Source organism: Penicillium maclennaniae, assembly GCF_028827695.1.
Source record: "Penicillium maclennaniae strain IBT 15551 chromosome Unknown utg000002l:1.0-2354659.0:1.0-2356205.0, whole genome shotgun sequence".
Lineage (NCBI taxonomy): Eukaryota > Fungi > Ascomycota > Eurotiomycetes > Eurotiales > Aspergillaceae > Penicillium > Penicillium maclennaniae.
The window spans coordinates 558297-579632 of NW_026623214.1; the positions used below are offsets into that span (position 1 = coordinate 558297).

General features: G+C 51.5%; 7 protein-coding genes across 7 annotated transcripts; 2 read left to right on the top strand and 5 right to left on the bottom strand.

Moving 5' to 3' along the window:
- Nucleotides 1-833: 833 nt before the first annotated feature.
- On the bottom strand, nucleotides 834-1523 carry N7477_001436 (uncharacterized protein; the record flags this gene model as incomplete). The annotated part of the gene is made up of 4 exons (XM_056963099.1): nucleotides 834-980; nucleotides 1068-1241; nucleotides 1404-1417; nucleotides 1478-1523. The coding sequence occupies 4 exons, from the start codon at nucleotides 1521-1523 to the stop codon at nucleotides 834-836; spliced, it is 381 nt and encodes a 126-aa protein (XP_056826018.1).
- Nucleotides 1524-1921: 398 nt separating this feature from the next.
- Nucleotides 1922-3778, bottom strand: N7477_001437 (uncharacterized protein; the record flags this gene model as incomplete). The annotated part of the gene is made up of 2 exons (XM_056963100.1): nucleotides 1922-3409; nucleotides 3620-3778. 2 exons carry the CDS (start codon nucleotides 3776-3778, stop codon nucleotides 1922-1924), a joined length of 1647 nt encoding a protein of 548 aa, XP_056826019.1.
- Nucleotides 3779-5868: 2090 nt separating this feature from the next.
- Nucleotides 5869-6544, top strand: N7477_001438 (adenine phosphoribosyltransferase APT1; the record flags this gene model as incomplete). Its single annotated transcript, XM_056963101.1, has 2 exons — nucleotides 5869-6340; nucleotides 6399-6544. 2 exons carry the CDS (start codon nucleotides 5869-5871, stop codon nucleotides 6542-6544), a joined length of 618 nt encoding a protein of 205 aa, XP_056826020.1.
- A 467-nt stretch (nucleotides 6545-7011) lies between these two features.
- On the bottom strand, nucleotides 7012-7755 carry N7477_001439 (gamma-glutamylcyclotransferase family protein; the record flags this gene model as incomplete). Its single annotated transcript, XM_056963102.1, has 1 exon — nucleotides 7012-7755. One exon carries the CDS (start codon nucleotides 7753-7755, stop codon nucleotides 7012-7014), a length of 744 nt encoding a protein of 247 aa, XP_056826021.1.
- Nucleotides 7756-8215: 460 nt separating this feature from the next.
- Nucleotides 8216-12498, bottom strand: N7477_001440 (C2 domain protein; the record flags this gene model as incomplete). The annotated part of the gene is made up of 6 exons (XM_056963103.1): nucleotides 8216-8814; nucleotides 8871-9114; nucleotides 9170-9754; nucleotides 9805-10273; nucleotides 10328-10513; nucleotides 10565-12498. 6 exons carry the CDS (start codon nucleotides 12496-12498, stop codon nucleotides 8216-8218), a joined length of 4017 nt encoding a protein of 1338 aa, XP_056826022.1.
- A 760-nt stretch (nucleotides 12499-13258) lies between these two features.
- On the bottom strand, nucleotides 13259-14048 carry N7477_001441 (uncharacterized protein; the record flags this gene model as incomplete). The annotated part of the gene is made up of 4 exons (XM_056963104.1): nucleotides 13259-13288; nucleotides 13354-13665; nucleotides 13740-13866; nucleotides 13936-14048. 4 exons carry the CDS (start codon nucleotides 14046-14048, stop codon nucleotides 13259-13261), a joined length of 582 nt encoding a protein of 193 aa, XP_056826023.1.
- A 261-nt stretch (nucleotides 14049-14309) lies between these two features.
- Nucleotides 14310-19247, top strand: swr1 (putative SNF2 family helicase/ATPase (Swr1); the record flags this gene model as incomplete). Its single annotated transcript, XM_056963105.1, has 1 exon — nucleotides 14310-19247. The coding sequence occupies one exon, from the start codon at nucleotides 14310-14312 to the stop codon at nucleotides 19245-19247; it is 4938 nt and encodes a 1645-aa protein (XP_056826024.1).
- Between the last annotated feature and the right edge of the window lie 2089 nt (nucleotides 19248-21336).

The following is a 21336-nucleotide window of genomic DNA, read 5'->3' on the forward strand; positions in this document are numbered from 1 at the left end:
TACCCAGTGATAGTAAGAGAATACATTCTACATATCAACGATAAGCCTGATTAAGCATGGCCTTCTTCAATGACCTACAAGTCTATACAATTCGCAACTCACAGCACTAACACTTGGGGCAAGCTTAGCAGTGTCATAGCCACCTCGCATGATGGGAGAGCTCTTTATCTATCAGAACAATGTAGCATCATCACTGGTCTTCACATCAAGTTCACATTCGAGTCAGGGTAATTTTCACTCCCTCAATCCCAGCACTCCGCACCTCCTCAATGATATCCTTCTCATCAACCGGTCTTTTTGAAGTACCCATCGTTAAGCATCGCCTTTGTTCTTTTCCATTCTCTCAAGCCCCTTCGAGCCTCTCTAGCCACCTGGGGCTGCCACATCAACTTGCATCCTATAACACTACATTATCAGAAAAAATGGACTCCATGAGACCCGGCACCCACCAACCGATCATTTGCAGCGTCATACATCGCGAGCAACCCTTCTTCAGAATCATTATTGTACAGTATCTTGGACTTCACAAAACAGATTATGGTTTCTCGATCTCATGAATCATCGACCCCTAATAGACTTGCTTTCTCTTCCCACGCCATTCAACGTTCACATCGAGAGGAGAGGTGATTCGCTATGCTGCGGAACTATTTTATGCATGACTACATAGCAATTGAATCGCACGTAATAATATATCACTTCCCCTGTTCAACATACTTCAACCGTAAACAGGAACCAGGGTAATAGTCTGGAAGTGCAGCACGTGTGCATGTTTCCAACTACAAACGACAAGAGTATACTTCAACCCATTTTATTGAATTTCTATACCATGACATTTACTCAAGAGCAATGCACTCAATCTCAACAGGCACGCCCTTGGGCAGCTGGTGAACAGCAACACAGCTACGAGCAGGCTTGTGAACGAAGAACTTCTCGTAGGTGGCGTTCATCTCAGCAAAGTTGGCCATATCAGTCAGGAAGACCTGTATTGTATCATGTCAGCATCAGCAGTACGAGCATCTTGACTGTGGAATTGTCCTTGTTCAAGGTGTCTTATTTCGGGCACGTACGTTGACCTTGACGATCTTGGACACGGAGGAACCGGCGGCGTCAAGGATAGCCTTGATGTTGTCGCAGCAGGCCTGGGTCAGCTCGCCGATGTTGCCCTGGACCAGGTTGGCGGAAGAGTCGGCGGGGATTTGGCCGGAGACGAAGATCTGGCCGTTGGCGCGGATGGCTTGGGACTAGAGTGGGTTAGTTGGGGCTTTTGTAGGTGGTATTGGAGGAGTCATGGGATGAGGTGTGATGATGCATTCGGGAGCTTCGTGTGGCATGATTTATTAGAAGGGGGAAAGAGGGGCATTTGAATAGTGTCGACTGGGTTGTCCGAAGGGATAGAAACGTACGTAGGGACCAGCAGCTATAAAGCATCTTTGTTAGCCAACGTTTTGCGTAGTAGTCCCAATAAGAGGTCACTTACGAGGGCAGGCAGCCGAGGCAGAGATAATGGACATGTTGGCAGACATATTGTTAGGAAGGAATTGATGACGAGGTAAAGCGACACGGGGATTGAAGGTACGAGTGAGGGCGTGAAGACGAAAAGTGGTGCGCAACATGGTGGGATGAATGTTATAACGAACTGCCGCCGAGCCCCGCTCTTGGGTGGGGTTGTTACTCTGGAGGTTTCCCGCGGACAGTCGCGTCGGGAAAGTAGTAGTAGTAGTAGTAGTAGTAGTAGTAGTAGTAGTAGATCTGAGCGATAGGAATAACTAAGATTGGGGTAGAAATAGTCATAGAAATAGAGATATTGGAGCATTGCTTATGAGTACGCTATGATACAGAAGGAATAGTCGTGTCGTCGTGACTTCGCTTGGCGCTGAGGAAATCATCGCCATGATGGAACAGAGTATAGGTGTATACAGAATTAGGATTTGCCAAACCGGCCCAGTTGCTGCATCAACGCAGCTGTCTGCTCAGCCGAGTATCCAAAGAAGACTGGGCCATTGAAGGTGACGTGGCTTGGGAGAGAGCTGAAGTCGGGTTTGGTTGTCTCAGCCTTCGCAGCACCGATCGTTACTCCGGGAGCAAGCTTCTCATCCTTGTCCTTGGTCCAGTCATAGGGCGAGCTGGACTGATTTCCATTTCCCCAGTTGGACCAGGGCGAGTCGAGTTTGGGGGTAGATTCGGGGCCAGCTCCCGCTTCCGCTTCCTCTTCAGCTTCAGCGTCAGCTTCAAGAGCAGGTTCAGGCTTGGGGGCACCATGTCCGAATGGACAGCGACCGGCCGGTTTTGCTGGGATCTCTTCTGGTGACTTCATTGATGGATCTGTGGGATTCACAACCGCAGGTATGGGGATGGAGGCGGATCCAGAGAAGGGTACTGAGGCGGGGGTTTGCTGGGTGAGAGGCACGGGAATACCCCAAGGCCTGCTTGGGGATTCACCCACTCGAACTTCACGAAGCGGACGATCGAAGCGACTCTCTCGATTGTCGTCCTCATTCGGTTCGGGATTCGGACCAGGAGTTACCGGGTCCACGTTCTCTGCCCACTTCTCAACCCTTTCAGTTGAGGCGGAGGGTGGAGATCGGCCTTCGACTGGGCCCTCGACCTCGCCTTCTCCGTCTCCGTTAGCCTCTCCGTTTGGTTGGCGTGGCGGTAAAAATGCCTGGTGCTTGGCAGAGAGTCCACTGATCATGTTGATCAGGCCACCATACTTGGCGTCCAGCTGTCGCATATTCTGAGGATCTCTCTGGTATCGTTTGACACAGATGGCATGGCTCCGGGGAATCTCATGCTTGTGTCTTTCCACGTATTCCGCAATCTCCTCCGGCGAGTGTTTGTCCAAAAATCGGATCGGGCAACGAGAAACGGGGCACTGGCCTGATGAATTGGCGGACGGCTGGGCAGACGGCGTAGTACTTGAGCGTCGCTCCTCCTGTTCAGCCTTGATGGGGTCCAGATCAACATGTCCACAGGTATCAACTTGGATCTTGGGACCATCCATCTTTCCGTTCAGCGAGTTGTCTGAGCGCGATGATCTTGGTTTGGAGAAAGGACAGTGCAGGTTACCCTGGGTACCATTTGTAGTAAAGTCTTGTTCGAGGGAAGGATCCGGTCCGCGGGCAAGCATGCAGGAGTTGACGGAGGATATTTGGGACAGGCTATCTTGGGAGCGAAGCAATGCCTTGTAGCCCTTGACTCCCTCCACGATGGCCCGGGTGGCATTTTCGTCTACATTTTGGTGTGAAACGAGGGTCTTGATTACTTCCATTGAATTCAGCAACTGTTCTTCGACGCGCGGCTTGTGCACAAGGCCTAGACACAATTCTTTCTGTTGATCGAGTAACCTCTGCTGCACCTCCATCGCATGCGGTCTATCTTGAGGAGGCACCTGCCTGGTGACATTGGTGAGCTAAAAGGAACGCGAGTTAGCATCCACGTATGATCAAGTTGTCTCAAGCAAAATGAAAGGCAAAGGCAAATCTCAATCAGATAATACATGTTAATCCGTCACCGCCACAAGAATGTGACTACTGATCTAGAGCTAATCAAATTTTCTCATCATTTGAGATGGGGGGGAAAGGGGGCAAGAAACAAGAAACAAGTCGGGGTGGGAATTTACCTGTTTGAAAACCTCCTCTGTATGTTGCTTGAGTTCATTGTGTCTGTGAGTAAGCCGATAGAGGGTTAGTAGAAGGGCATCGAACGCTTTGCCCACGGCCTGCAGCTGATCCAGATGCGGATCAGCATGCGCCTCCTCGACGAGAGGAGCTGGCGACATGTCGCAGAATAGCACAGAGTATTACAAAGAGGAGAAGAGCTTCATTGGGCATCAAGAGAAGCTCGGCTCCATGTGAAAAGACGAGTGATTGTGAGAGGGAAGAATGAGGAGGCAGACCTTTTAAAGCTGGCGCGGTTTCGGAAAAACGATAAGCGAGGTGGCCCGTGCCGCGTCACGTGGCGTCCGGGTCGGGATGGCCTCGGATCCGTCAATGTATGACATCCTATCGCTGCCACGCATGATCTGTAAATCAAAATCAAATCCAGTGGTGTGGCCGGTTGACTCTAGTTAGAAAATTCCCCTGATTGCGGCATTGAACCCAAATTTAATGGAGACCCGCAACATAGTCACAATTTGGAGCGGAGCCTGACGTTCAACTGATGATTGAATAACTCAACTTGTCTTATGACTGGAGGTAACGCACTCTAGATAACCCGTTGGTGACTCTAGGCGTCGAAATTATATTTCATTTCATGGATGTATAGCTCGTGGGCAAAATTTATGATAAAGAGCATGAAAGTGCCAAGGCCCATATCTACAAAGATTGTGTCTTTCTGAAGGTTTACTGTATGCTACGATGGGCAAACAGTGTACCCTACGGTCGCTGTTGTACGGAAAACTGGGGTTCTTTCATGTTATAGATAATGGTTGCCTAGCATTGATAGACTATTTGTCACCGAGCGCTCACCGATGGTCGCAAGATATATATTGAAGTTATGATTCTAGAAATCTGTTACGACACGTGAGTGCACGCGTTTTGCAGCTCAAATTTATAATCTTCAAGTGATGCTGTTGGAAGTTACAGTGCAGCATGTTGGTGCCACATTGGGACCGATCAGGGTGCCTTGCTCCGGTTCTACAACTGTCAATGTATCCCTCGACTTTCCCGGTTTTCAATCCCGTTGCTTGATATAACCATTGACGTTTGCTTCCTTCACCAAGCCCTGCCGGGCTAGCTCAATCGGTAGAGCGTGAGACTCTTAATCTCAAGGTTGCGGGTTCGACCCCCGCGTTCGGCTATTCCTACAAACAAAACCTGAGATATCTTTTTTGCACTTGCTCCGGATCGGGCCGACCTTGATCTTGATCTTATAATGCTTTTTATTATTTTTGCTTCATGCCAAAAATAGACTCAGATAGCGATAGGGTACATAAGTACGCAAGTACCCCTCGGTCACACCATAGCGAGATTACCCCTCCATCTCCTGCAGAACCGACCTCCCGGCCGAACGCCATCAACGGCCCCTCCAGTAGAACCCCTCGCTAGTGCTGCATGCCTGCATCAGATTACTCGAATGGCCGCGGGCGACAAGGTTCAGGACCAAGATACACTGCCCTCCGCAATGCATGATTCGTCAGAAGAGTGTTTGTCTGTACGAGATGTCAAACCCTGCATGGCCCATCTGAAATGCCTGATGGTCTAAGACCCAGGGCCATTCTCGGACCGGTCTGGAAGCTCGCCTGGGGCCTGGGTCATGAGTCACTAGAAACCCTCAGGGCAACCGGGGAGGGAATCACCGTTCGCCGGAGCAGGCGATGGGCGATTCCGCAGATCCGTGACATGTAGGAACATCGCGCTGCACCAGACCGCGCCGAGGCCCGCAGCGGGATAGTGCCCCAGCCAGACACACGGCCACCTGTTGACCTTAGCTGCATGTGCGGATTCTAGAAACCGGCTCGAATTGCGTGACAGTTGAAATTTTACAGCCATACCATTTGAGCTCTAGGTAGTACCTCGTATAGTTGGATCTGCACTGACCGCTGACCGCTCCTACCTTCATTAACCCCGTATCGTGTCTGGCCTGGTTGCAGACTGAACCTCGTACCAGGAGGAGCTTCAGAGGAACCAAGATGAACAGATCCCACCACGAGAACAGGCGAGGCACGCCATCCGATCTAGAATCGGGGGAAACCTTCGGGAACAGACTATAGAGCTACCGATGGAGGGGCTTATCGGCTTATCAACCGCTGTCCCGCCCCGTAATTTTACCTACCTAGATTTTTTTTTTTTCTGTTTTTTTTTTACTCTTATAACCTATCTCTTGAACCCCCCCCACCTCTCCTTCGCTCTCCCCCCTCTTCTTTTCACCATGTCCCAAACCGCCCTCGATGCCTCCGCCCAAGTCGCCGGACACGCCTCCTCCCATCCCGCCAGCGCCGCCGAACTCGCCGGTCTTAAGGTAAAGCTGCGCGGTGCCCTTCGCCAGTTCCCAGACTTCCCCTCCAAGGGCATTCTCTTCGAGGATATCCTGCCTATTTTCGCCGACCCGTCCTTGCACGAGGCTCTTGTTCGTTCCCTCGAGCTGCACATCCTCGAGGCCTACGGTGGTCAGAAGCCCGATGTTATCGTTGGTCTTGAGGCCCGTGGCTTCTTGATCGGCCCGAGCCTGGCTCTGCGCCTTGGCGCCAGCTTTGTCCCCGTGCGCAAGCAGGGCAAGCTTCCTGGTCCGTGTATCACTCAGGGCTACGAGAAGGAGTATGGCCAGGACTTCTTCCAAATGCAGTCCGACTCCATCAAGCCTGGTCAGAAGGTTATTGTTGTTGACGATATCATTGCCACTGGTATGTACTATCTGAAGCGTCAATCTGTCCAGATAAGATCCGATTTTAACTCAGACAGGTGGCTCCGCTCTTGCTGGCGGTCAGATGATTCAAAAGATGGGCGGTGACCTGCTCGAGTTCATCTTCATCCTCGAGCTCGAGTTCCTTCACGGCCGCGACAAGCTCCCTGCTCCTGTCTACACCCTCCTCTCGGGCCAGGCCTAATTGCCTCGGACACGAATCGTGCACACCTTAGCGATTACCGAGATCGCTGCACTTTCCATGACATCTCAAAAGTTTCACCGCATTGGGGTCCATAGCCCACCCCTGCACCCGCATATAGCCGCCAACTCCCGAACATGCAGACCGAGTCGATTCGACTTTGACGAAAATGAGCAGTTTGTTTTGTGTTTGCAGATTACCTCCCCCGCTGTGCGCTGGAGTAGAGCCGTAGAGCCGGCTCTCGCCATTTAATGAACCACATTCTGTTTCACTCATAAACAAAACCTCGACATTTGTTGTATTGTTGATTGCTTGTTTATTCATCTGATTTGTTCTTGTGATGACCCATTTTCTATACCTACGGGACTCATCTGGATACCTCGTACCTCGGTACAAATTGCTCCCTGCAAGCTTGACTCTAGCTCAATTGTCTTCTAGTCTGAGATCTATAACATGCAACCCCCCCTTTTCTATTCCTTCGGGATGAACTTCCTCAGAACTTCCTCAAGCCAATCTCCTGGAACCCCAAGCGCCTCACATTCCCGAATAGCCCGGTTCATTCGAGGAATATACTCGGCCTTGGGCGGCGCGAGGATCACCCGCTCCTCATCCACATACACAAGCGTAGGAACTAGTGCTCCCTTCTCCATCTTCAACGGATGATCATCGCCTCCAATCCACTCAACTATCTCCGCTGGGAGATACCACTTGTTGTAGTCACCCTCTCCTTGCTCCTTCGGCCGGACGTCAATCGGAACTTTAGTCCCATTGGCGTCGTCCGCTTGGTGGTCTACACCTTCATAACCGTCTAGAATGAACTCATCACCTGCGTCCATTTCGTAAAGAACCCCGTACACTGCGTCAATGTCCCCCGAGGCAGGGATCTTGTTCGCAATGTCGCTGTCTTGAGACCCCACGCGCATCTCAGGCGGTGGGAGGACATTGGCGTACCCCGCTTCACAGATCAGCCAGCGCCATTTGGGCAGGATGGCAATCGCCACAGGTTTGCCGGAGACAGCTGGGTTGATCGTACACCGCTGTTTCATTTGTGAAGGGGACAGGTTGGATCCGTAGGCGAAGTACAGGTGTCGTTTAGTTTGGGGCTCTGGCTCGGGCGCGAGAGCTTTCCTTGTGACTGGATCGTAGCAGACTGCTCCCGAAGGCGGGAGAAGTGTTTCTGATGGTTGATTGACGAGATTGATGTTGATATGCATTTTGGAAGTGACTTGAATCGGTAACAGAGAGATAGAGAGGAGGGGAGAAAGAATGAAAATTGGTAGATAAGATTGGAAAAGGTGCCTCCGACACCCAACTCAGGATTACGCGGACACTGGAGTTGTCTAGGAGTAAATTAAAGCTAAAAGCCCACGAACACGGAAAGGAGGAAGTTGAAAGGTATTAATACCATATCGGTCCTCGGTGACTCAGCTCTGCAGCTTGCCCAAGGCAAAGGACCATGTCTTTCATGATAATTGGAGAATGGAGAACGGAGATTGTGGAGTAAACAACATATCAAGATTCACCCCCCGATATCATACATCCTAATCAATACTGTAACGGTGAAATGCTGATCCAGTCGTATAAAAGTGCAGGGATATTTTCGAGACAAATGCGCGGTATCAGAACCTTCAATCGCTGGAAACAAAAAGGCAGTATGCAACAAAAGAAATCAATTCATCGCTGGGGAATCATCCCACTCATCCGGCTTCCTGCACCGGCCATCAAACTCTGCTTGACAATGGCATCTGCTGCAGCAGCTGCCGCCAGTCTCTCCTTTTGACGACTGCGATCTCGCAGATACCCCGCCGCCTCGGGTCGCATGCGCAGAATGCGCAGGATCATGTCGTCGTTAGGCTGGGCTTGCTGTTCTCTGCGCTTCTCCTCCTTTGCCTTCTTCATAGTTCCTAGGTTGCGCGAGACCATAATGCTCTTGGCGCGTCGGGTCGCAGGAACGCCGAGGCCGCCGTGACTGGTCCCCGTGGCGCCTAGATGGGCGGGTGCAGAGATGCGATTGCGATTGGCTGCTTGGTGACTGGCGGTTGCCGTAGCCATTCGCTCAGAGGTACGGATAAGGTTATCCGTGGGCTCAAAATAGAAGAAATTCAAGGTCTGAATCTCGTGGTACTTGGTGGATTTCAGAATGTCAATGGGAACACCTCCGGCTTCGCCCGTTTCGTCATCAATGGCGTGGAAAAAATTCAGAAGTAACACGAGCCAGCGTGAAACAATATCCACTTCTTGCATCGTCAGGGGCTTTTGGTGCGACGGCTTGTCTGAAAGAGGGGAACTAGCAGGCCCTCAATCGTAGCGAGCACTTCTTTCCATAAACGCGCCATCACCATCCTCATAGCTTCGCCGGTAAGGGTCTTGTTCATGATGGCAAAGTTGTCATTGAAATAGTTGAACAGCGGATCCAGCGCATTCTCAATGTCTTCCTGTTTGGGCCCTGTAGGTGCCTGTGGTTGCCCTCGGTTCCTGTTTAGAAAGTTGGAAACGCTCGACATGCTGAGTCCACGAGAGAGCAGGGATTTGAGAGTTCGACGTGACAGACAATGGCTGATATACGCAGAAAGCTAGAATTGAAAATCAGTCAAGAATGACTTGAGAGCGAGAGGAACAGTGACTAACCTTCTCAGTGATCCTCCGAGTCATATCTCTCTCGGTTCGCTTCAGTGTACGGAAAGCCTTGCCGAAATAGAACTGGATGTCGTCCCGCTCGCCTTCCATACTGACACGCAGAAGAAGTCGTCCTTGTGTGTCCAGGTCAAGCCAGTACTCTCTAGGCAAGAAGTCACTGAAGTGGACCGGATCAAGTTTGATGGAAGTTCGACCGACGTAGTCATGATCGCCAACTGCATCCCAGTCCCAGATCGTAGCGATGATATTTAGTGGGCCTTGTGTTGTGATGTCCACTGCGTCTTCCCACCGTGGGTTTAGATTGTTGTAAATGATACGAGTCTTTGCAATCCGCTTTTGATATTCGTCGGTCAAAACGACGTACGGATCACTGCCACCATTCATGTCGCATGCTTTCAGGTCTTCTGCCTCCACAACCTTGATTGTGAAGACATAGGTGGTCGACTTTCGAACTTTCTTCAATTGTGGAGGAGTGTTCTTCGCAATGACATCCGCACATCCATCCACATTGATCTCACTTTCGAGTCTATCTAATTGCGAAAGAGCATACTCGATGTTATTCAGCTTGACCAAAGACTGTCTCTTAATCAGTAATGCACAAGCCCAGTTTCAGATTCAATACATACCTCCGAGGAGAACTGGAAGGGTTCGATTTTTTCCTTGTTCGTCCATGTATCTTTGGCGAATTGCATAAGCTTCTCTTGCGTGGTTTGGTTGAGTGCTGCCTCTTGCTCCGGTGTAAGGCGGTCCGTTTCCCGGGCAAACATCTGTTCCAAGGTTTCGCAGTACTTCCCCACACCTTTCCCAATCGAGTTGGAAAGAGCAGTCATGAATTTCGCATATTGAAGATCATCGTCCCACTCTAGATTCACCAGATTTTCGACAACTTGGTTGAATGATCGGAAGATATCGATCACGGACACACTGTGCCGATTGTCTTCTGGAACAATGTCGGTTGATTCATCTGCTCGGACAGTGAAGGTATCCTGTCTGATAGCTTGGTTGACCCATTCCATGACACTTTGATCCGTCAGACGGAGCCATCGCCAGACGAATTCCTCCAGCAGGCTCTCGACGTGGAATGGGAAAGGAGTCCTAAGTCCAGTTAGTTCATCGTTGAGAATGACAGGTGGATTCGATAATTCATACTCGGGGATCGTTTTCACAAAAAGAGTCCTAATTGCAGCAAGCTTTCGGTAAAGATCGAAGCCATCCTCGATGTCGATTTCTTCACCCACAGATTTGGCCTGTTCAATGATCCTGATGACCATTTCATTTGCATCTTCGGCAAACATAGGAAGGACATTTGAACAAAGTGTTGTATAGGGATTAACGCTACCGCAATGTCAGTTCTGGTCACATATCAGAAGAATTGCAACAACTTACCCCATGATCTCGGGATTGTTCCTGTACCGCTTTTGGATCTTCAACGCAAGTTTTGAGATAGCATCACCCAGCTGGATAACATTGTCCACCTTCCAAGATTCCGTTTCGACGGGCACGAATTGACTAAGAAGACTCTGATACTTTTCAGTCGCCTTCTGAGCGAGGCCATCCTGCACGTATGAGCAGAACCGATTGATATCCTCCGGATCTTCTGTATAGCTTGGGTCCATCTGGACGTGATTCTCAAGAACGTACATAACAGGCCCGATAGGTCGGGGCTTTGCCTCAAAGCAGTCCATCATCACATCGTAAAGTTCCCGCAAAAGCGCTTCATGGATCTTAGAAAGAAGCTGTTGCATCATTTGAAGGTCATGCACGGTCCATTTTCGTCTATCAAAGACGGACGAGGCTACAAAACTGGCTCGCTTTGATCTGCTCTCACTGGGTGGAGCCTCCTTCACAAAGGTAAATGCCGAATCCAGCGTATTAAGGTCAATCTCATTATCGACAAATTTGGACTGAATGACGTCGAGAAAAAGCACAATGCGGGAGAAGTTGGGAATCCGCCAGCGGAGACATATCTCATTCAGCATTTCTGAAGATTGCTTTGAAAGCAGCTTCAGTGATGGTGCGTCGGATGTCGCCTGAGTGGCTTCAATCTCCCGATCGCGCAAGTCATGGCCCAAGGTTTGGGACAATATATATCTGTAAATAGATCGAGGATCTGACGGAATGAAGGTGTAAGTGTCCGATTCATCCGAGTCACTATCGGCTCCACTTAACGAAAGAGAGCTGAGATCGACAGGCGTGTCAATCACATAGGATGTTCTGTCAGCGCGACCAGAAGACGTTCTTGACAAGTCATCTTCGTGAGAAGTTGGGTTGAATTGAGGGAGCGCTCCTGGCGTGCTCTTTGCAAGCTCTGGATTAGATTGTACAATCGCAAGCATCATCTGGGAGAGATCAGGCCCTTCACTTTTCTTCCAGGCTTCGTACGCATCGTCTGTCTCAAAGTCGTCCCTTGACAGAGTCTTGCGGGTCTGAAGGTTAAGATGAGCTTGATAGGTTTTGAGATCCTGCAGCGCTGCTTTCTCAGTCCAGATTGATTTGTTTTTATCAATTTCGGATTGAGCCTGAGATAGTGTCATCCCAAAGACCTTGACCACGTGCTGCACAAGAGGCATATCTTTGACATCATAGCTTAGCGGTGCCACCACCTCGGTTGTTGAAGTCGTGCCATTCCCCTCCATCAAATCTTGGTCTTGCGACAGAAGTTTGTTTTCCAGTACGGACATTCGGTTCGCCAGCTCGGGACGGTCTTTAGCCCAGTCATTACTCTTCAATATTAGCGCAAGAAGTCGCACAAAAAGAGCGACGTGTCGGTCTACCATGAGCTTCCAACTGTCGTCTTCATGTTCCTTGCCCTTGCTGAGCTCCTTGATTGCGTTCGAGTAGAAGATAAGAACCAGATCTTCAGCGCGCCGGTCTTTCTCCATGCGCTTGCGAAACGAGTCTTCTTTCAAGACATTTAGGAAAACAGCGAATGTGCGCACCACTAAATGGTCTTGGTATTCCTTTCTCTTCTCTTTGCCCATCAAGACACCTGTCAAGCGCTTCTCCAGCTCGGACAGAAACCCATGCGGAATCCTCGTGCTCTTGGAGTCCCTGACTAGCGAAAAGTCACTCATCAAGTCATTAATCGATGTAGACGCCCGTTTCGGCCGTGCCGGCGCAGCTGGCACATTTTGAATGCGACGCGAACGGGGGTGTAGAAGGTAGGAGAGGTAGGCAACGCGGAGGGCGTGGCTACAGGCGACGTTCGCGTTGAGGGGGCGGCGTCGGGAGACAGATGAGTTGCGCGAATGGCGCTCTTCATTTTGAATACTGTTGATCCGTCGGTTGACCCCCCGGGACTGAGTGGATGCTGTCGACATGGGGTGATGGGATGGCTGCGTGGTATCGGAGGGTACAGCAAGAATGCGGGACCATGGATGAAGCTCGAGGCAGACCACCGTAGTGGGAGACCGAACGGGGTTGTTCCAGAAGACTGGGAAACAGCTTTGGCAGAGCTTAAAGAGCAGGAGGGGAGCCAAATGTTTCGAATGTTTACTGGTGAAGAAAGGAGGGGGAAGAGTTGAAACACCAAAAAAGCTCCCGAACCAACTGACTGACGTAGGCGCCCGCACCATAAACAATGCCCACTGAACCAATACGATCGGCCTTTGACTCGATTTGACTGAGATTGAGACTATTCACACCCCTAGGGTAACCCTGTCCTCTCCCTTGTACTGACGCTGTGTTTACCATGCAAGGGTGCATCATACTATGAGTCGAGTCCTTACGAAAGATACCAACAACGGGCTGAACGGCTGGGAAGGTGGACGAGCTGAGGCGTGGGATCCTTGAATTGGATCCCCCTTAGCCCTTCCTCTACGAATTTTGCATTGGTGTCTCGTGCTGCCGCGGTAGCCAAATGTGTCTTCTGCCAGCCGTCTCCAACGAGTGAAATGGTATCAAATGGAATGGAACTGATTTGGATAGTGGTCGGATTTCTTTCTTGGACTGATTTAGCATGTGTCGAGAAGCCAGAAACACTTCCTTGGCCAATCGACCATCAGATCTTCAAGGGACGCCGCAAATAAGAAATAATTCGTACTGGTATTTACACACAACAAAAAGAAACGCAGATGTGAATCACCACTTGTCCTCACCGGACTTGCGAGCCTAATCAAGAAGAGTTAGCTCCTGATCTAACAGCTGGTTACCAGTGGGATATATCATGAACGCACCAGCAGGGCGTTGGCTCCTCCGAGCTCCTTCTCCAGACCATCAACGTAGGTCTTAGGAACGCTGGGCTTGTCAGGGTAGAACATGCTGACGACGCCGCAAAGGCCCAGGAAGGTAACGACAAAGGCTCCCAATTGGAAGAGGCCCTTGCGCGCAGAGACATGAGTATATTCCTCGGGACTGAAAACACCGAGAATTTCATTGTCCTCATGAACCGGCTCGCCGAAGTTACGCTTCTCTTGCGCATCCCACCAGCCGCCGTAGGGATCTCTGAAAGCACGCTTCACGCGGGGAGGGTTCTGGTAGTTGCCATTCTGTCCCACACAGAGTCAGTATGCCGTCATTGCAGCATCAAAGGGACTGCACGTAGGCCAGATAGACACCGTACCTGGAGAGGGTCTTCGACTTCAGAAGCACGAAGGGCCGCGACGCTGGAGAAGGTAGCGCGGGGGGGCAATAGCGTGGCGGGCAGCAACCTGGGGCAGGCGCCGGGCCAAGATCCGTTGAGACAGCATCTGCAATTGGGGGTCAGTAACGATAAAAATATAGAGGGTGGATTGACCGAGATCCAATGTAGTACTGACAGCTCTGCCAAAAGACCGGAGGTATCAAGGGAGAGTGGATGGTAGGGACCGAGATGATGTGCCAGGATTTCGATGATGGAAACGGAGGTTTGCGGCACCGAAGCCTGAGGCATCAACAGGCATCAAGGCGCGGCGCGCTTACAATGTCTAAGTTCGCCCCGACGAGAAAAAACCATCATCACGCATTACCCCATCTAGCTCGTTTTTTCGTCCCCATCCCCGCCACCTTGCCGATAAGCATGCCAAACTTTCGGTGGCAACCTGAATCAATTATATCTACCCGTTGATGCCCAAATCACCTACTCCGACCGCGCCATCGTTGCGATAACTGGGGTCAGCTGCTCAGAAGGCCCCTGTCGTCTGCGGCTTAAGTCATGCAAAACGGCAGTCCCAACGGCCCATCACCCGAAGATGAATGCGTAACGCCGGCTCCTGCTTCTCCAGATTTCGAAGTTTCGATCTTGCAAAAACCCGCCGATTCTGGCCCCTACGAGTCGATCCCTTCTGTGCCGAAAGACGAGCGAACCGATGAACTGACAGATGTCCGGGATGACGAGGAAGCTACCCACGAATTAGACGGTCCGCCGTCGAAGAAGCGAAGGATTGCTGACACTACTCCGTCGCGCCGTGCCACTCCCCGAGCGCCTTCTCCGCCATGGAAGAAACCTGGAGTAGAGGGTCCAACCTCATTCATGGTCGAGGGCCGGCGCCGGTCTGGGCGACAGAATACGCTCCCTTTGGAAATGCAACCCCAATCCGACAAGCGACACACACGCGCCGCGCAACAATCACACGCGACCAAAAGCGCCCGTGGCGCGAAGCCCGCCACACCTTCACCACTGACTGTGACGCAGTCGCGTGCCGAGGTCAATGGTAAGCTTGGTGGCAAAGCAGCTGTTCATGGGTCACCCCGAACCAATTCCGCCAAGAGTGTCGCCAGTAGACAACAAAAGGTCTCGCAGTCACCCGCGCCCAAGTCAACACACCCGCGAGCGGCATCTCGGAGCATCGGCACCTCACATCGCCCTCGTCCCAGTCTGAACGGTACCAGTCCACGCCAGCTTCGCGATCGCACATCCCTCCCGAATACTTCCCCGAAGGCTGCTGGCGGCCTGGATGATATTGATATAAATGTTGAGGATGTGGAGTCGCAGGTTGTCCCGCGGATTCGGATCAAAGTGAAGAAACCAATTCTTCCAATTCGGCACCCAGGACATTTAAGCGGCAAGAAATACGAGTCTTTCAGAGAATGGGTGGATCGCGAGGATGCACCGAACCTGCTGTCATCGGAGGAGGCACTGGAGGAAGCTCAGCGGCGACGTGAAGTCTTGAATGCGGTTGAGCCTGGTGGTCCGTTGAGCGAGGAAGTTTGCTCGGCGTATATTACAGACCAGCAGGAGGAACCACCGCCTCAGTTCTCGCACCAGGATCACCTGGTGAACCACGCATTATACTTCCAAAAACTGCTGGAGAAGGAGCACAAGCGTCATCGGCAGACGGCTAAGCTGTTTGCGCAATGGTGTGCTGATGCCTATCGGAAACGCCATAAGAACCCAGAGGACATTCTTCGCGAGCAGCAAGAGGAGGTCCGTGGAAAGCGCAAGCAGTTGGCCAAGGACCTTCAGAAGATGTTTGATTTGGCGCGGGCCGAAATTGACCGTGTCCGCTTGGCCCGCTGGGAAGAAGAGCGCAAGGTGCAGGATCAGCAGGCTCTTGATCGGGCGATCAAAAAGTCTACGGCGCTTTTCGAGAAACGCCGATCTGAGATCCTAGGCGAGGTTCCCAGCGATGCTCTTGCTACAAGTGACGACGAAGGAGACATGGACTCTGAGTTGTATTCTTCAGATGATGACGAGAGTAACATGTCTGACTCTGAAGCCGAATCTGACGACGAAGCCAATGTCGACGCTGATGCTTCTTTGACCGCCGAGGAGCTTCGATTGAAGTACGCCAATCTTCCGGTGGAAGATATAGACCAGATGTCTGTGACTTCAGCAACCACCGATCCCAATGCAAGTGAAGCTGCGCCAGATGAAAACGACTCACATGCGGTATCTGGAGATGCTCAATTAGACGATGTTGATTCCGTGTTGATGGATGATAGCGATGAATCTACCGACATGGATGATGATATGGGTGACAGTGATGAAGGGTCGAGCGAGGATGAGGAATCGGAGGAGGAAGAAGGAGAAGAGGATGGCGGGCCTGGCTTGCTCGGCTTCTTCTCGTCCAAAGACACTGCAGTCCCTGAAGACGAAGATGAAGAAGATGACCAGGAAGCCTTCGAAATCGAAAAGGATACAGAAGTTAGTTCCGCCCCAGATGCCGAGGAGAATGGCGTCGAGGATCCCGACGAGGTCTCTCTTGTTCCTAATGGGCTTACACCCAACGATGGAATCTCAACCGACGGTACTCCGGTCGAAGTTGTTGAAGCCTCTGAAGGGACCCCTGCCGCCACGGAAGATGCATTTATTGTCGATACCTCAATGGCCGAGAACCCCATGGAGGACGCGTCTGTCGAGCCTGCTGCGCCTGAAGCCACGGGGCAGATTGAGGAAGTTGAGCAGTCCGAGGCCCTTGATGCCGAGCCTGAGCATGAAATTCGGCCAGGAGAAGTATCCAGCGAAGCCTCTCCCGGGACGTTCGCTACCAAACCGTCCGAACCTGAATCCGTCTCCTCATATGAAGCCCCAATCGAAAAGGCACTGCAGACTAGTCATTCCCCTGCCCCTGGTTTGAACACTCCAATCCCACATCTCCTCCGCGGTACCCTACGTGAGTATCAGCATTACGGATTGGATTGGTTGGCGGGCCTCTATAATAACCACATCAACGGCATCCTGGCAGACGAGATGGGACTCGGTAAAACCATTCAAACCATTGCTTTGCTCGCACATCTTGCTGTTGAGCATGGTGTATGGGGGCCCCATCTGGTGGTTGTTCCCACCAGTGTCATGCTCAATTGGGAAATGGAATTTAAGAAATGGTGCCCGGGATTCAAGATCATGACTTATTACGGTAATCAAGAGGAGCGAAAGCTGAAAAGAAAGGGCTGGACCGATGACAATGCCTGGAACGTGCTCATCACTTCTTACCAGCTTGTTCTCCAGGATCAGCAGTCTCTTAAGAGGAAAGACTGGCATTACATGATTCTCGACGAGGCGCATAATATCAAGAACTTCCGCTCGCAGAGATGGCAAGCTCTTCTTACATTCAAGACCCGGGCCAGGTTGCTTCTGACGGGTACACCGCTTCAGAACAATTTGACCGAATTGTGGTCTCTGCTGTTCTTCCTGATGCCCTCTGATGGTCCTGGCACTGGAGTCGAAGGATTCGCTGATTTGAAGGACTTTTCCGAGTGGTTCCGGCGACCAGTGGAGCAAATCCTGGAGCATGGAAGAGAGACAATGGACGAAGAGGCCAAGCAGGTGGTCACCAAGCTTCACACTGTTCTCCGTCCCTACCTTCTCCGTCGGTTGAAGGCCGATGTCGAGAAACAGATGCCCGGCAAGTATGAGCATGTCGTTTACTGTCGGCTTTCCAAGCGTCAACGCTTCCTATACGATGGTTTCATGTCGATGGCCCAGACCAAGGAGACTCTGGCCTCTGGCAACTTCCTCTCTATCATCCACTGTCTTATGCAGCTCCGAAAGGTCTGCAATCATCCCGATCTCTTCGAAACGAGGCCGATCTCCACCTCCTTCGCAATGCCTCGGTCTGTGGCTCTCGATTATAAAGTCAAGGAGAGCCTTGTCCGACGTCGGCTGCTGTTTGATCACCCTCTCACCAAGGTTGACCTGGATTTCCTCAATCTAGCGCCTGTGTCCAGAGAGGACATCTCCCGACGACTTGCCGACGACGGTATCCGCCTCATGGCCTTTGGGCCTTTCAAAGCCCTTCGTGAGCGCCAGTACCAGCGAACAAACTGGAAGATGGAATTCGATGGATCCAGCACGGAAAATATCCTCGAGTCTCTGGAGAATTCTGCCCGGAAAAGGAGAATGGCCGAGCTGGAACGATGTCTTTACTTCGAGTCTAAGCGCCACGGTCGCCGTCCTATATACGGTAGCAGCTTGATCGAATTCTTGAGAGCCGGTACCATGGAACACGCTCTTGCCAACGCCCCTCTGAGGAAACGTAATATGGCAGACTGGCTCTCGAGTCGATCGTCGGTTCTCGCGTCGATGATCTTGACGGTCGAGGAGCGATCTCGTGACATGGATGGCTACGTGCAGCATTTTGCTTGTGTCACTCCCGCTGCCGTTGCTTCGGGCGTGACGGAGGCTGCCTTGACACCTGTGGAGACCCGACTCTTGACCAACACTTCGAAGGAGCAGCCCTATGATCCCTTTCATGAAGCGCGCATGCGCTTGTCAATCGCGTTCCCGGATAAGAGGTTACTTCAATACGATTGTGGAAAACTTCAGCGTCTGGACAAGCTGTTACGGGACCTCAAAGCGGGTGGTCATCGAGCTCTCATCTTCACGCAGATGACGAAGATGCTCGACATCTTGGAACAGTTCCTCAACATTCACGGCCACCGCTACCTACGACTTGACGGAACTACAAAGGTCGAGTCACGACAAATGCTCACCGAGCGGTTCAACAGCGATCCTCGCATCCTTGCTTTCATCCTGTCGAGCAGATCAGGCGGACTGGGTATCAATCTCACGGGCGCCGACACCGTCATCTTCTACGACCTGGACTGGAATCCAGCGATGGACAAACAGTGCCAAGACCGCTGCCATCGTATCGGGCAAACTCGCGACGTCCATATCTACCGCTTCGTCTCTGAGTATACCATCGAGTCCAACATTCTCCGCAAAGCCAATCAGAAACGCATGTTGGATGACGTGATCATTCAGGAGGGTGAATTCACCACGGACTATTTCACCAAGTTGGGCAACCAGGCGGTCATCGAGGACGAACGAGACGGCCACGACGAGGCCAGTGCAGCTATGGACCGCGTTCTAGGCAACCGTGTGGCGAGTGGGACCCGCGCCTTTGAGCAGGTTGAGGACAAGGAAGATATTGACGCGGCCAAAAATGCTCAGAAAGAGCTCGAGCACGCCGATGACGGTGATTTCGAGGATCGCTCTGCTTCACATGGAACGCCTGCACTCGTTGGGACCCCACTCCCCACTGCCGAAGATGCTACGCTGCTCAATGAGCCCGTGCCTTCTCATATCGATGACTACCTGTTGCGTTTCATGGAGTGGAACATGCGAGACGAGCCCCTAGTGCTACCTGCCGACAAAAGCAAGAAGAAGTCCAAGAAGGGCAAGGAGCATCGTCTCAAACGGCGTCGTTAATCCCATTTACAGCCCATCCGTCTCTCCGACATTTAACCGTTGCATCTCTGAGGATTTCCCGGGGGGGGGGGGGCGCTGCTGTTTTGGAAGGGATCTTTCATTCTTCCATCTGAGCTCCACTGGCCTCGTTTCATAATGCTATTTTCTTTTTTTCCCAGCTGCATGTCCGGCCTCAACTACCTAATCAGGTAGACTTTTCACGCCCTTTCGAACAATCGAAATAACCTCTTGCCTTTCCTGTGACCCTCGTGGTCTCTTTGAATCCCTGACCATGTGGTATGTGGGGAAAGCCATTCTCTGGTTCTTCTTGCAATAGTCTCGAACAAAGTGGGGTGGAAGGGGTAGAAGGAAAGAGGAGCGTGCGAGAGACATCGAAGAGGTCTGAGGGCTCATCTTGTATACTACGTGGGTGGGAAATATTAGCGTGTTGTGCTTTGTTGTTTTTTTTATTACTTCCTTTTTGCGTTAGTGTATAATGCGTCAAACTACGTTCACCCTTTCCTGAGTCTCCACCGATCCACGCCACTCGAGCTAGGAGTTAGCGCAGAGATCCTCATCCTTTCCCCTGGGATTGGTCACGCATGCGTCCTCTGGTACACTAAGGAACTAGTGGGATCGTACTATTCCGAAACGACTTGCGATCGGATGAGTTCCAACTTATTTTGGGGGGACGAGAGTTGACAAATGGTCTCTTAAATTAAACACGGAGAATATACTGCTTTGGTGATCTTGTGGATCACGTTTTTTCCCCCTCCGCCAACATGAGTCAAGTAGCCTGGACTTTGTTGGGACCCTGATCATCATCATCATTAGACTTTCTGCTGGCATTGTCGACCCTCAGTTGGAGCGAGAAGCTCTTGAGAGGCCAAGAAGGTTCCGCGCTAGAGCCTCGACTCGAGGTGCGCTAAATTTCCTTGCTTTTGTTCTTTACCATTTTTCCTTTCCCAATGTTTTTGCGCGCAGACCGGGTGTTGTGAATTTCCTGGGATGGTTTAGAGTTGGACGAGGGTGAACAGCTTCTATGGGTGTTGTCTAGGTTCGGTGGACATAATATTGGAGTAGTGGAACTCTAGACCAAGCCTGAAGGATGATTTCAAGCCCTGGATATGAAGTACGGAGTAAGCTAACCATATGATCGGATAAGGATACCGGTAGATCTTCTCGGGACTCGGTTGATCTTCCTTGTCCATCCATGCTCGGGAAAACCGAGAAGGAAAGCTGCAGTGCTGAGAGGCTGATTAGGCCATGCTGAAGCCCACAGTCAGCAGAGGTGGGCCCAGTGAGAGCGAAAACGATGGGAATCCAAAAGGCGCGAGAGGCCTAGGGGAGGAGGGTTCGAGTCGGAGACATTTGGAGTAAGAGTCTTCAAACCCTGTTGCTAGAAGCTTGCATCCATGGTTCACATTCTGCAGTCAATTTAGCGCAGAGGACCGATTCCCCGCGTTCAGAGAAACACTACTGTATCGCTACAGTAGACGTGCGACGGCGTGTGCTACAAACCTGGGTTGGATTTGAATTTCCCCACTGCAGTCCGCGCATGATGTGACTGGAGGATTGACCGTGCAGCAAGGAAATTCCCCATCGGGAGAGTTGTCCGGGGCCAGTTGGGGTGGAAACTGCGCTATAAAATGATCCACGGAGATCCGCAGATCCCTCATTTATCACCGGCCGGCCTAATTGCTCTGGTTTCACTGAATCCAGGTCGGGTCTACGAAGCGAGATGGCGCGATCAAGAGGTAAAATTAAGGATGGACTGACGAGACTCCATCTAGAGGGGGGCAAAGAATTAGAGTCAAACCAAGGCTAGGAGAAAGTCTAAGTTGGGTTTTGATGGGAGTGGTTTCAACGCCCATCTCCGCGGCCGAAGCCGCCATGTGTCTTGAGATCGCTGATCGTGGATCTCACGCTTCGGCGCCGAGATGACCCTTGCCCTGGAATCCGGCCCATCCTCGGTTCGCCGATCTCGCCTCTTCGTGGCTCCGGGCGGAAAAGAGGCGCTGCGGTGTCGGGGCCCGGATTAACTTTGGACAAAGAAGGGAACCTAGGGTTTCGGGCGCTTTCGGCGGGGAATCGGAGTGGACATGGAAGT